At 41.9% G+C, this 13,823-nt stretch overlaps 1 protein-coding gene across 1 annotated transcript in view; it reads left to right on the top strand.

The window, feature by feature from the left end:
* LOC136862145 (cAMP and cAMP-inhibited cGMP 3',5'-cyclic phosphodiesterase 10A-like) overlaps positions 1-13,823 on the top strand; it is a 422,768-nt gene that overhangs the window by 368,135 nt on the left and 40,810 nt on the right. The window contains exon 12 of the mRNA XM_068226202.1: positions 4,133-4,299. Within this exon, the coding sequence (XP_068082303.1) occupies positions 4,133-4,299 (167 nt within the window). The remainder of the gene's footprint in view (positions 1-4,132; positions 4,300-13,823) is intronic.

Below are 13,823 nucleotides of genomic sequence, written 5' to 3'. Positions count from 1 at the left end.
ACTTTACTGCAACAAAACATTCATAATGAACTAAATATTTTAGAATTGGTTAACATTTACCCTCAATTTAACTATGTTTCAATTTCTGCCCCTTTACATGCACAGTACTTCTTTTAAAACCATATTGCATTTAAATGTCAAGGAAAAATGAATAACGTAATCAATTTTTCTGGAACTTTTGAAAAATATATATTTTGTAGAGAAATTAATTCTGATGATATGCCTGCAAATTTTAAGTGGATAGTGTCAATACTTTACTAATCCACTATAAAGTAGAATGACAGCATGGCTAGCATCCGTGCATTGTAGCCTACAATAGTGTCATTCTAATCTGAGCTTAGTTTGCTGCGTGCAACACTCCAACTAGAACAATTATAATCTAGATTACACTCATCACTTGAATTTATAGATGCATTTAATTCCACCACAATATCTTCCCCATTTAACTCTGAAAATCTAGCCATCGTATGTGAATAACAAACAGGATTGCAAGAAGGGAATATAAAAGAGAAGTAAAAGGTAAAAGACCAGTGAACGGACCCAGAGAAAAACCGACCAATCTGATGAAGAAAAATGTCGAGGAGAGAGTACAAGATTGGGGATGAAGGTTACAAGAGAACAGTGGCTCATGGACAAAGATGGAGAGGGCTCGTACACCACACCCGGGCAACTGGAGGTGGTTAACAATAATGATGATAATGATGATGTGAATAACCAAACAGTAAACAAGGAGAGCAAGCCACAACAAGAACAATATGTGGTTCAAAGCTAGTACAAATTATGACCATCATTTGTTCCACATATAAATGGGCCTACTGCTTTTGAGTTCTTCATACCTTGTCTTTGATGCACATGAAGTATTCAGTGTCTTATGTTGCTTCTCTTGATTTTGCCAGCTGATAGATACACTTCTCACATCCTTTAGTGTCTAGCTCTGTGTACAGATCTTCATAGTGCTCAACTTTGGTCTCAGCAACCAGCTGCTCATCTCGCTACAACTTATTTTTCCCTGCTCACTTTGTTATTTTTTAGCATGCCACTTTTTGTGTATTGGCCTATCTTCATTGTAGCTGGTATTAACTTGGCAATCTTGACGACAGAATCGCAGAGAGCTCTCCACATGGCATCAACAGAACCTGGAATGTCTGGATAATTTGATACTGTGCTGCCTTGTGCTTCTGTAGATTCCACCACTTGATCTGCTCGAGAGTGATCATACGATGACCCTTGTTCAAAGGTTTTCTGATCTTCGTATCAGAGATGAACAGTTTATATTGTGGGGCAAGACAGTCAGATGGTACAACCTTTACATCCTTTACAGCTGTGTAGTTGCACCGCTGAACAAGAATGAAGTCTATCTAGCTTCTATGGTCACCACTGGCATATGTGATGAGGTGGCTGGTACGTTTTTTGAAATATTTATTACTGATAAGACCATTAGCTTCAGCAAAGTCAAATGTAATATTGAGTCACTTCTTGTCCCATGGCAATTGTAGCCCTGTTGCTTGCTTCCAGTATATCCATTCAGCTCACCACAGAAAATAAGGAATTCTTCTGGAGAGTATGCAGATATCTGATCTTGCAGCTCCAGCTAAAAGTTATCTTCCTCTTCATCATCACAGCCAGTTTGTGGAGCATAGGCTAAGGATATGCACAGGTGGATAGGCTGTGGCGTTTATGAAGATAGACTTCAAATGATCAGAATATTGGACCTTGGTGATGTGGCTGCAGGAGTCAGCATTTACAACAATACCTACACTATTGTTGCTAGATGTCCCATTATAAATGAGCTTATATACACTGACTGACAGAGCAAATGCAACACCAAGGAGGAGTGGTTCAAAAGGGATGAAAGTTGGGGAAAAAACAGAGATGGCACGGACGAATAATTGATATTTATTTCAAACCGATATGCAGGTTACACAATGCGCACGGCATCGACTCAGTAGGATGTAGGACCACCGCGAACGGCGATGCACGCAGAAACACGTCGAGGTACAGAGTCAATAAGAGTGCGGATGGTGTCCTGAGGGATGGTTCTCCATTCTCTGTCAACCATTTGCCACAGTTGGTCATCCGTTCGAGGCTGGGGCAGAGTTTGCAAACAGCGTCCAATGAGATCCCACACGTGTTCGATGGGTGAGAGATCCGGAGAGTACGCTGGCCACGGAAGCATCTGTACACCTCGTAGAGCCTGTTGGGAGATGCGAGCAGTGTGTGGGCGGGCATTATCCTGCTGAAACAGAGCATTGGGCAGCCCCTGAAGGTACGGGAGTGCCACCGGCCGCAGCACATGCTGCACGTAGCGGTGGGCATTTAACGTGCCTTGAATACGCACTAGAGGTGACGTGGAATCATACGCAATAGCGCCTCAAACCATGATGCCGCGTTGTCTAGCGGTAGGGCGCTCCACAGTTACTGCTGGATTTGACCTTTCTCCACGCCGACGCCACACTCGTCTGCGGTGACTATCACTGACAGAACAGAAGCGTGACTCATCGGAGAACACGACGTTCCGCCATTCCCTCATCCAAGTCGCTCTAGCCCGGCACCATGCCAGGCGTGCACGTCTATGCTGTGGAGTCAATGGTAGTCTTCTGAGCGGACGCCGGGAGTGCAGGCCTCCTTCAACCAATCGACGCGAAATTGTTGGAACAGCCAGGGTGTCTTGCACATGCTGAAGAATGGCGGTTGACGTGGCGTGCGGGGCTGCCACCGCTTGGCGGCGGATGCGCCGATCCTTGCGTGCTGACATCACTCGGGCTGCGCCTGGACCCCTCGCATGTGCCACATGTCCCTGCGCCAACCATCTTCGCCACAGGCGCTGCACCGTGGATACATCCCTATGGGTATCGGCTGCGATTTGACGAAGCAACCAACCTGCCCTTCTCAGCCCGATCACCAGACCCCTCGTAAAGTCGTCTGTCTGCTGGAAATGCCTCCGTTGACGGCGGCCTGGCATTCTTAGCTATACACGTGTCCTGTGGCACACGACAACACGTTCTACAATGACTGTCGGCTGAGAAATCACGGTATGAAGTGGGCCATTCGCCAACGCCGTGTCCCATTTATCGTTCGCTACGTGCGCAGCACAGCAGCACAGTTCACATCATGAGCACACCTCAGTGACGTCAGTCTACCCTGCAATTGGCATAAAGTTCTGACCACTCCTTCTTGGTGTTGCATTTGCTCTGTCAGTCAGTGTGCATCTCCAATGTCACGAGACCTCTGGCTCTTCCATCATGTTTCTTGTATATGTAAGCAATGTCCACCTTGCATTGCTTCAGCAAATCTGCCAATTCATAGCTATGCCCAGTCAATGTACCAATGTTCAGTGAAGCAACACGAAGTTATGTTATAGGGGCTAGCTTCTTTAGTTGGTTCTGCCCTTGTCCACTTGTCACAGCAGTCAGGCAAGGCCGATGCACGTCGCTTCCAACTTTTCTACAATTCATCTTGACAAAATCAGTCTATTTCATTGTGACAGATATTGACCAAACGGCTTATCGCTCGAGCCTGACGTCAGTTACAAATTAGGCCGCTGTTATGTTCTTCATTCACTAAGCCTGATTTTAATCTTAATATCACTCATTTCAATGCACTTTTAAGGCAGTATAGGAGGGATTATTTAAAGTAATTATGCTGCTGGTAAATTACACTCATCCACTAATACTAACATACACATGATACAACAGAGTAATAATCCTTAGAACTCCTTGACTTGTAATAGTTTTGATTCTGTATAAAATATCTGTTTTACCATGACTATAATTTTAATGAACTGTTCATATTTCATAGCACAGCTGGTTAAGAGTGAGGGAACAGTTAGATATGGCACACAAAGTAAACTGATTTCCCGTCAAGTTTTGAGCGAAGGGAGAAACAAATAAAAAATATGTGTCACAGGCACTTGTAATATTAATTGCTCTCTCTTTATCCTAGTAATTGGAGTTAATATACTGTATACATATCTGTCCTAGGCTAGGTTTATTTCTTCTATCAGCCAGTTGGGTATCTCATAAATACATGGAGTTTGGCACTAGGCTGTTGTGGTTTCCATTCTATAATAATACATGTAATGTGCTAACTGAATTATGTATATTACTCATACAGTCATTTATGTTCTTTTTAGGCATGCAAGATTTTTGCATCATTTGACAGTACAACATTTCGAGAGCTGGCACAAGAGATACATGATGCAGTTATTGCCACTGATCTAGCATTTTACTTCCGATGTCGTTCACGATTGCTAATTATACTTGATGAACGGAGGTTTAACTGGTCAGAGAGTTCACATCGGTGAGTAATTTTAAAGATTTATTACCAGAATATCTATGAACTAGCTTAATAATAATAATAATAATAATAATAATAATAATAATAATAATAATAATAATAATTGTACCGGGAGGTACACCTCAACTCCGCACATTCAAAAGATGTGCCTTAAAGAACTCTATGTATCTATCCAAACATGAAACTGCTACTACATGTAGTTGGAACTTTAATCAGAAGATGTCACTACTGAAGTATTGAGTAATTGCGTTGTTGTGAAGTTTCCTAAACTGACTGGATTTATTTGCTTTGTGTTTGTTTACTTCAAGAAGTTTAAACTTTCCTCCATAGATGTCGTTTCAAAAACTCTGGTCATGCACCCTGGTGCAAGGTGGAAGAACTTATAACTTAAAGAAGTTTTGTATTTCTAGATTTTCATAACTGAATCTATGTTCATTTATTTTTGGGTTGGCAACACTTCTTTTTCATTCCGCCAATTTTGAATCTGGCCAATCGTGAATTTTTGTAATTAATTCAACCAGTCCCACATTTCTTGTTCACTTTGAATTAGCCAAAAAAAATTGAGATGGTGTGTCCGGATTAGTCCAGAATTCTCTCGAACCTTCCCTGAGGGCATATAAGTTGCTGCTTTTCAAGTTTCCTTGTCTCATTGATCGTCGCCTTTCTGAGTATGTATGTTAAGGCAGGAGACGGAGCACCTCATTCTTCGGCAGGCAGAACATCAGTCAGGTAATGGCCTCATAAATTCTATCTTTCTTGCTTTTTCCGCATACTTATCCGAGGGGAAGGTCCGAATTTCTAACTATGTAACCAACATTTTCTAAAATGTAAAATTCCGTTCGACTAACGTAATAATTTCATAAAGTCTTTAACTGTAAATCAGGGATAGAGAGTACGTTACCCTCTCGAATTCCCCTTCAACTTTGTTCGAGGTGACTACGACTTTGTAAAAGTTTTTATTCTTTTCTGTAATGCCTTAAAGTAACCTTCATTTGAGTCACCTCAGTAGCTTGGGATTAGCCTTTGTATATCTGGGCTGAGAGCCCCGTTAGTATTTTATTCTTTATTATCTAGGAGTGCAAGTATACGCCTCCATTCATTTTGTGTTCGGGCCAGTAATCTAACCTGTTCTTTTTCCATGAAGGCCCAGTAGGTTGGGTAATATATACCCCTGTGCAAAAGTAACTTCTATTGTAAAATGTGCCTAGAGAGGCCAGGGAGTGTAAGATTTTTAATGTAATGTCGCCTTCAGCAGGCTGTTAGAAACTTGTTAACGTTGGAGAGCATGTAAGCTCTTTTCTAAGTTTTCTGTAATTGTGAGGGGTGCCTCTGGAAGGCTAGAGATTGTAACTTTTGGAACAAGTGCTCTTGAATTGGGGGATTTCTGCGCTTGCCTAAACTATACCCCATTTATAAAATTGTAATCCGGCTCCATGGCTAAAGGGTTAGTGTGCTGGCCTTTGGTCACAGGGGTCCCAGGTTCGATTCCCGGCAGGGTCGGGAATTTTAACCTTAATTGGTTAATTTTGCTGGCACGGGGGCTGGATGTATGTGTTGTCTTCATCATCATTTCATCCTCATCATGATGCACAGGTCGCCTACGGCCGTCAAATAAAAAGCCTGCACCTGGCGAGCCGTACTTGTCCTCGGACACTCCCGGCACTAAAAGCCATACGCCATTTAATTTTTATAAAATTGTAAATTGTGTTAACTTGAGCTGGTAGCTCAGAACTTGTAAATCTGGGGCTTGTAGCCCAAAGCTGTTTAATTCCCTATTGTGGGGTTCTCTATTTTTAATTCCCAAATGTGTCATTGTTATTTCACTAAGTGAAATTTTGTTAAGTTTGTTGTTTTGAAGAAATACAACCTTCAGTTCAAGTTTTAAATTAATTTTGATATTGTAGATAGACCCATTCACCTCTCTGCAATCCACCAAAACATGGTAATAATAATAATAATAATAATAATAATAATAATAATAATAAAAAGACAAAAACACCTCTGTGCAGGCCATGAAGGCCCTTGGAGGAGTGGAAGGTAAAAGCTTCCACCATTGTTAACCGCGGCACATGAAGGGGTAGAGTGGTTAGCTCTATGCCCCCAGGAATTAACCTGGTACTGATTTTTGGTGTAGGCTGAGGGAACCTCAGGGCCATACGCACCTCCGGAAGTGGAAATCTCATTTCTTAAATTTTACAACTTCCTGATGGGGATTCGAACCCATGTCCTTCCAGGGCAAACCGAGCACACCTTTACTGCCTCAGCCAGGCAGCCCATAATTATAATAATAATAATAATAATAATAATAATAATAATAATAATAATAATAATAATAATTAGGTACCTTAGTTGTACCCCTGAGACCAACTTCAATCGATCTTCCCACTATCTTATACTTGTTAGCATGATGGAAATGTCAGTTGGCAAAACAATTATCCCAGGCCCTAGTACAAGTACTAGTTTATCTTGGTCATCAGATTCTGGGGGACCAAGAACATCATGTGGGAATGAATCGAAGCTCCCCAAATCTCTTCCACTGAAGTGAAAACGCTTTATAGCTACTTTAAATATCAACATATTAATTAAAGCTGGGGCGAAACATTGGAAACCAGGAATGAGTTAGCTGGAAAATTTATAATGTCCAATAATGGACCATTTATATTGGTATTATAAATTTACTCATTTGTGACAAATATTTCAGGTTCCCTATGGGAATCAACATCTATATCAACAGCCTTTGCAGTCAAGAAAAGCCTACGTGAAAATCCACGATAGGACAACAATCTCAGCACCTACAACGCAGACCAAAGGGGTACTCCAAGGAGACCCAATGAGCCCGTTATTGTTCAACCTGATGACAGCCGACATCACAAGTGCAACAGAGCAAGCAGGGGTCAGTCTTATAATGTATGCTGACGACATGGCTGTGCTATCAAGAAACCCCACCGGAATGCAGAAGGCAATCAATAACCTACAAGAATGGGCAGACAAAAACTCATTAAGTATCAACAGTGAGAAAACAAAAATGGTGAAATTTAGAAGAGGAGGAAGACTGGCAAAAGACGATGTTTTCTCAAACGGCGGGGACCAGCTTGAAATAGTACCGTCATTCAAGTACCTAGGTATCACGGTACAGACCACAGGAGCAACTTACATTCTACACGTCAAAGAAAGAGTGATAGCAGCAACTAGAGCAATGTTTGAAATCCCCAAGCCCCAAAATCTATCGGTGAAAATGGCTGTGGCATTGTTTAAATTCAAAGTTGCCCCGGTGGCAACGTACGGTATACAATTAATCTGGCACAAACTAACCACAGCAACTCTAAAAAGGATTGAAAATATCAAAGCCAGATACCTCAAGCGGATTCTCCAACTATCAAAATATATAAAGAACAGACTGGTGTACACCCTGGTGGATGAACTGTTCTTCCTAGAGGACATAAAAACCTCCTTCAATCTTCCCGACATCGAAGCATCCGCGGCAGTCCTGGAAGAATGACGATGAAAAGCACAGCAAATCCCGGAAGAATTCTATGAAACAGAGGCAGTAAGAAACGACGAATGGAAGGGGCCAGGCTACAACCTACGCCCCACCTTCACCCGATTCGCCGTCCACGGGTTCCATGGAAAGGTATGCCAAACCGCTGGATACCACGAACCAGACGAAGAATGTGCCTGCCGGCTCTGTGGTGGAAAATGCCCCAGGTACCACCTCATCAACTGCAACTCAAGAACAATATCCATTACCGCACTCACTAAAGACTTGTAAAGAGGAACCTCATGCACCTACAACGGACAAGGCATGTTCAACAGAGTGTTGCAAATAAAGGTACTCGTCCACGATGCAACAAAACTTGCATGCCACTTTTGTGTTGCGCAAGAAAATGGCATGCACTGTTTACACACAGCATGCAAGTTTGCCTTTTTTTCTTGTTGCGCAACACGAAAACTTGAGCGCCCAAGGAAATGTTGCACCAAGTGTTTACACCACACTATTTAAGTGGTGCAAGTTTTCTCGCATGCAACTTACCTAGTCAGCTGTTCTAGCGGATGTGAGTGTTGATAGTAGCAAGCATGTCTTCTGGCGAGGTGTTATCGGCGGCTTGCTTATCGCTGATTTCATTATGGCGACGAAAATAAAGACGAGAAAGAGCGAAACGGAAATGCTGGATGAGGGAACGGATTTTAGGTCATGAATATTGTGTTGTTGTTAATAACTTGCTACAGGAATTGTACATGGGAGACCAAGTCTTCTGCAAGAATATCCTGCGAAAGTCAGCGACTGATTTTTAATATCTGCTGAGAAGAGCAACGCGGTTGATACAAAAGAAAGACACGCTAATGAGAAAATGAATATCACCAATGGAATGCCTTGTGTTGACATTGAGATATTTAGCAACAGGTAAGCCGATTTTTTAAAAATATGGATTTTATACAGTACACATAAGGAATCATTTCTTTTAGCTTATTGTAATTTTCTACATTTTGTTTTGTTACAGGTGACAGTTATCAGTCATTGATACCGACATGCTCTATTTCACGTGTAATATCTGAAGTTTGTGATGCTTTTTACATCGTGATGAACGCTCTCTGCCGTTTTAGTTCATTTCTGTAGTCCGTTGCCTCAACCTTCCATAAACATTCTTGTGTTTCAACTAAATATATCAGCTTTCTCGTCCTCTCCCTCGTTCATTTCGTGTTCTGAGACATTGTAACCTGTAAATGAACTTACGTAAATTATGCAATTTTTACTAAGATGGGTACCGGTATATATTTTGAGGCATGTTATATTTCATTTACAATAAAGGATATACAGGTACGTACTTATTTATTCCCGAGTGTGAACCTCTCAAACATCAGTATAATGTCACAGCAGACGGCCACGTGAGAAAGTTGCGCCACAAAAATGATCTAAACTTTTCACGCCACTTTCAGATGGCGCAACTTCCCCTCTTCTGCTGTGTACACGATGCCACTTTTGACTTTGCACGCAACTTGGAAGTTGCACAGAATTCAAGTGGCACGTGCAACTTTTCGAATTGCATGACTGTTTACATGAAGCCACTCAACTTTTCTTGCTCAAATCGAAGTTGCATGCCATTTTAGTTGCATCATGGACGAGTAGCTTTAGACAGACAGAAGACTCTACATTACTATGCCCTGCAATATGCAATATCAATACAGTGTCGCAAATTAGACAGTCATATGGCCTCTCATCACTATGTGTTACTATATGTGTCTGAGGCAGAGCTCAGTCTAAATGTCCTCTCACAGATAGAACACATGATCAAACAAACACCACTGTGCGGACCTGCTTACAAGCTGAAAGCTAGAATAGTCGTCTCCCTGTATGATCAGCAAACGGACTTAGGCCATCTATCTCTCTTGCCCCTTAAAAGCCACCCCACACATGAGACATTGGAACAGCCTTCCATTGTGACTACCAATGTGTCCCTAAGAAAAACGACTGCTTAAACGCACTCCCACAAATAGAACCAATGAGCCTACCCCTGCTATGTGTAACGCTACGTGACCCAAGAGAGGATTTAACATAAAGGAGATCCAAAGGAGTTTTATAAGAGGTCCCACAAATGGAACGGAAGTCGATCCTCACTATGACTGCTAGTGAGTACCTGACAATGACTATCTGACTGTGTACATTGTTACCTATGGAATTAAATTACCTATGTAACCTAATCATTGTGTATTATTGTGTGTATGGCCATTGGCTGCAATAAATTATTATACTTTAAAAAAGCCTTACCAATTGCATATTCAATTTCATGTCTCCTTCTGAAAGAATATCACTCTTTTCGATCAAATCGGGAAACAAATTGTACACATTATTCAATGCCCATGCTCCCTGTGTGATCACTCCCCTATTCTGCCTTGTCATGTTAATGCTGTTCCTGAAGACACAGTTGAACCCAAAGTTTTAGATTTTGATCATTTGCCTGATGATCAGGCCAACCAACTTAGGAATCTCTGCAATAAATTTCCTGATTTCTTAAGCGACAAGTTAGGTGTAACTAATGTTTTGGAGTACAAAATTGAAGGCACTGATAATATGCCTGTTCGCTCTCCTCCATATCCGCTGCTGCCTCCCAGAATGAAAGCCTTTAAGACTATTATTGACCAAATGCTCACTGATGGAGTGATACATCCTTATAAGTTGACTTATCTCCCATGCTTCTTGTCCCTAAACCACAAGGTTTATCCTCCTGTCGTTGACTATCGGATGTTGAACCGGAAAGTGGCCCTTCAATCCGTTCTCCTTCCTGATTTGCACTCTTCAATAATTAATAATTTAATGTTATTTGCTTTACGTCCCACTAACTACTTTTTAGGCGCCGAGGTGCAGGAATTTAGTCCCGCAGGAGTTCTTTTACGTGCCAGTAAATCTACCGACATGGGGCTGTCGTATTTGAGCACCTTCAAATACAACCGGACTGAGCCAGGATCGAACCTGCCATGTTGGGGTTAGAAGGCCAGCACCTTAACCGTCTGAGCCACTCAGCCCGGCGATTTGCACACTTGTTTTTCTTGGTTTGCTAATGCCGAAGTTTTTACCACCTTTGACTTGAATCAGGAGCATTATCAGGTACCTCTCGCTGAGGAAACCAAGCACCTCACTGCTTTTTACTACTTATTGGAACCTCTATAATTTGAACATCTCCCATTCGTATTAAGTACAGGCACTACTGTTCTTACTCGGTTACTGGATAATGTTTTGTCAGACATTAAATTCAAGTTTGTGTACAATTACCTGGATGATTTGGTAATTTTCAGTGAAACATTTGAAGAACACCTTGTCCATCTCAATGAAGTCCTTGAAAGACTGCGCAAAGCAGGTCTAATCCTTAAGGCTAGCAAGGTTTCTTTCACACAACCCTACATGTCCTTAGGCCATATTGTGTCAGGGAAAGGTGTCTCTATTGATCAGTCTCATACCGCTGCCATCCAAAATTTTTGCACGCTTGAAGTTGTCAAAGCGGCAGCCAGATTTATTGGCATGGTTAATTTATTCTATAAATTCATCCCAAATTTTGCTGAACGGGCAGCTCCATTAAATGCCTTGAGAAGAAAGGATGCCAAATTTGTGTGGGGTAATGCTCAGCGTGAAGCCTTTTGTGACTTAAAATCTGCTTTATGCAATGCTCCTGTACTGGCTTTGCAAGAATTTTCTAAACGTTTCATCCTTCAAACTGATGCCTCTTCCACAGGTATATCTGGTGTTCTCCTTAAGGAATTTGTAGAGGGGTGTTGTCCCATTGCTTATGCTTCTCATGCACTGAATCCTGCTGAATGAAAATATTCCATTTATGAATTGGAAGCCTTAGCTGTTGTCTTTTCCTTAGAATGGTTCAGAATGTACCTTGAACATCTGCCTTTTGATCATGAAACTGAAAATCAGGCATTAAGTTGGGTACTGGCCAAGCCAAGAAGGACTGGTTGTCTTGCGCGTTGAGCAGTATGTACCTCAGCCTTACAATTTGAAGCTCATCACATTCGTGGCACCGAAAACATTGTGGCTGATGGCCTCAGTAGGATATTCTATCCAGGCAGTTCTGATCCTCAATCAGAGCCTGCAGATCCTTCTCCTGAACAAGTTTCGGCCTTTGTGAATTTAGTTCTCACTGACTCTCCCTTCCTTTTCAAAGTTATAACTAAACATCAAGAAGATAATGCTGAATTACTGTAAAAGCTGTTAAGCTTTATGTCCTTAAAAATGGTGTCTTGTGTTGTCCTGCTCGTAGTCGCAGAGACCCCAAAATTGTTGTCCCAGCTAACCTAGCTCTGGCTCTCTTCAAGTATTTTCATGAATCCCCAGTGGGGGGGCGGGGGGGTTCATCTTGGCGTTTCCAAAATTAAAGAGAAAATTTGTAAGCACTTCATTTGGAAATCTATGGATGGTTAAATCTGCACCCTTGTTCAATCTTATAATGCTTGCGACATCAGCAAACCTGCTCGTAATACTCGCCTAGGTCTTTTGTCATCCGAGCAAGCTTCTCGTCCTATGGAGAGGTTGTTTATAGATTTCATTGGTGCTTTCTCGAGGTCACGGACTGGCCATCATTTCATACTTGTGTGTGTCAAAGCATTTTTGCGTTTTACGTGGCAGTTCCCAACTCATGTGGCTAATGCTAACACTACCATATCTCGCTTTAATCAGATCTTTGCTTCCTTTGGACCCTGTCAATTTTTGGTGAGTGATAATGCAAGAGCTTTTACCTCTGTGCAGTTCCGTAATTTCTGTTTTGATCTAGCCATTGCTCATGTAACCACTACCCTGTATTATCCAAGGCCAAATTATGCTGAAAGGGTGAATTGTAATCTTCGATCTGCTCTCATTGCTTATCACTCTGCTGACCACTCTAAGTGGGATTCATCACTAAATTGGTTGTCATTTGCATTCAACACTGCCGTCCATGAGAGTCATAAGCAAACTCCTGCTTCATTAATGCTAGCCTTTACTCCAAATTTTCCACTCTCAAATCTGTGGTCCATTAATGATCTTCTGCCTGATGATGCTGGTCCAGAAAAGATCCACGCTAAATGGCACCATGCGCAAAAAAATACTTGAAAGTTTATTATGCTAAGGTTCAGTGAAATTATAATCAAGGGTGAAGAACGCACAATCTGTCTGTGGGTGACCAGGTGTTTGTTAAATTGCATCCCGTCAGTAATCCTTTGGACCATGTTATCAGTAAGTTGGCCCCCAGATTTCAAGGTCCCTGCACCATCTTAAGGCCAGCCCCATGGTGTAGGGGTAGCGTGCCTGCCTCTTACCCGGAAGCCCAGGTTTGATTCCCGGCAAGATCAGGAATTTTTACCTGGACCTGAGAGCTGGTTTGAGGTCCACTCAGCCTACGCAATTAGAATTGAGGAGCTATCTGACAGTGAGATAGCGGCCCCAGTCTAGAAAGCCAAGTATAAAGGCTGAGAGGATTCGTCGTTCTGACCACATGACACCTCATAATCTGCAGGCCTTTGGGCTGAGCAGAGGTCAGTTGGTAGGCCAAGGCCCTTCAAGGGCTGTAGTGCCAAAGGGGGGAGGGGCACCATCTTAAAGTACCTTACCACGGTGTCATTATTAGTGAGTGATCCAGAAAGGAAAATGATCAGCCGAGTACATCTCTCACAGGTAAAGGTATTGCAAGTTGTAAAGGGATGGGTAAATTCCATTTATCGTGACCATGTAGAATTAGTTGTAAGGTATTTGTAAAATTTTAGATGCTGGCCAGTGCGTACTCGTTATGTCTGTACCTTAATCATAAGTTATTTGAGTAATTTAGTAATAGGAATTGTAATTGTTGTGTATAAATACACTAGGTATCCTCCTTAAGCATTTGTCTACTTTAGTGTAATGGATTTAGTATGATAAGTAAGTTAGGTAGGTTTTAGTTTAGGGTCACTGATTGGAATTTATTCCCCTAACATTTCTGGCTCCAGGTAAACTCCTACATACATACATACATACATACATAAAAGGAAATCTTCATGGTGGTGTCAAAAACAATGGAGCT

Source organism: Anabrus simplex, chromosome 1 (genome assembly GCF_040414725.1).
Source record: "Anabrus simplex isolate iqAnaSimp1 chromosome 1, ASM4041472v1, whole genome shotgun sequence".
Taxonomy (NCBI): domain Eukaryota; kingdom Metazoa; phylum Arthropoda; class Insecta; order Orthoptera; family Tettigoniidae; genus Anabrus; species Anabrus simplex.
The sequence above is the reverse complement of the archived record's forward strand: the minus strand, read 5'-3'. Positions and strand labels throughout refer to the sequence as shown.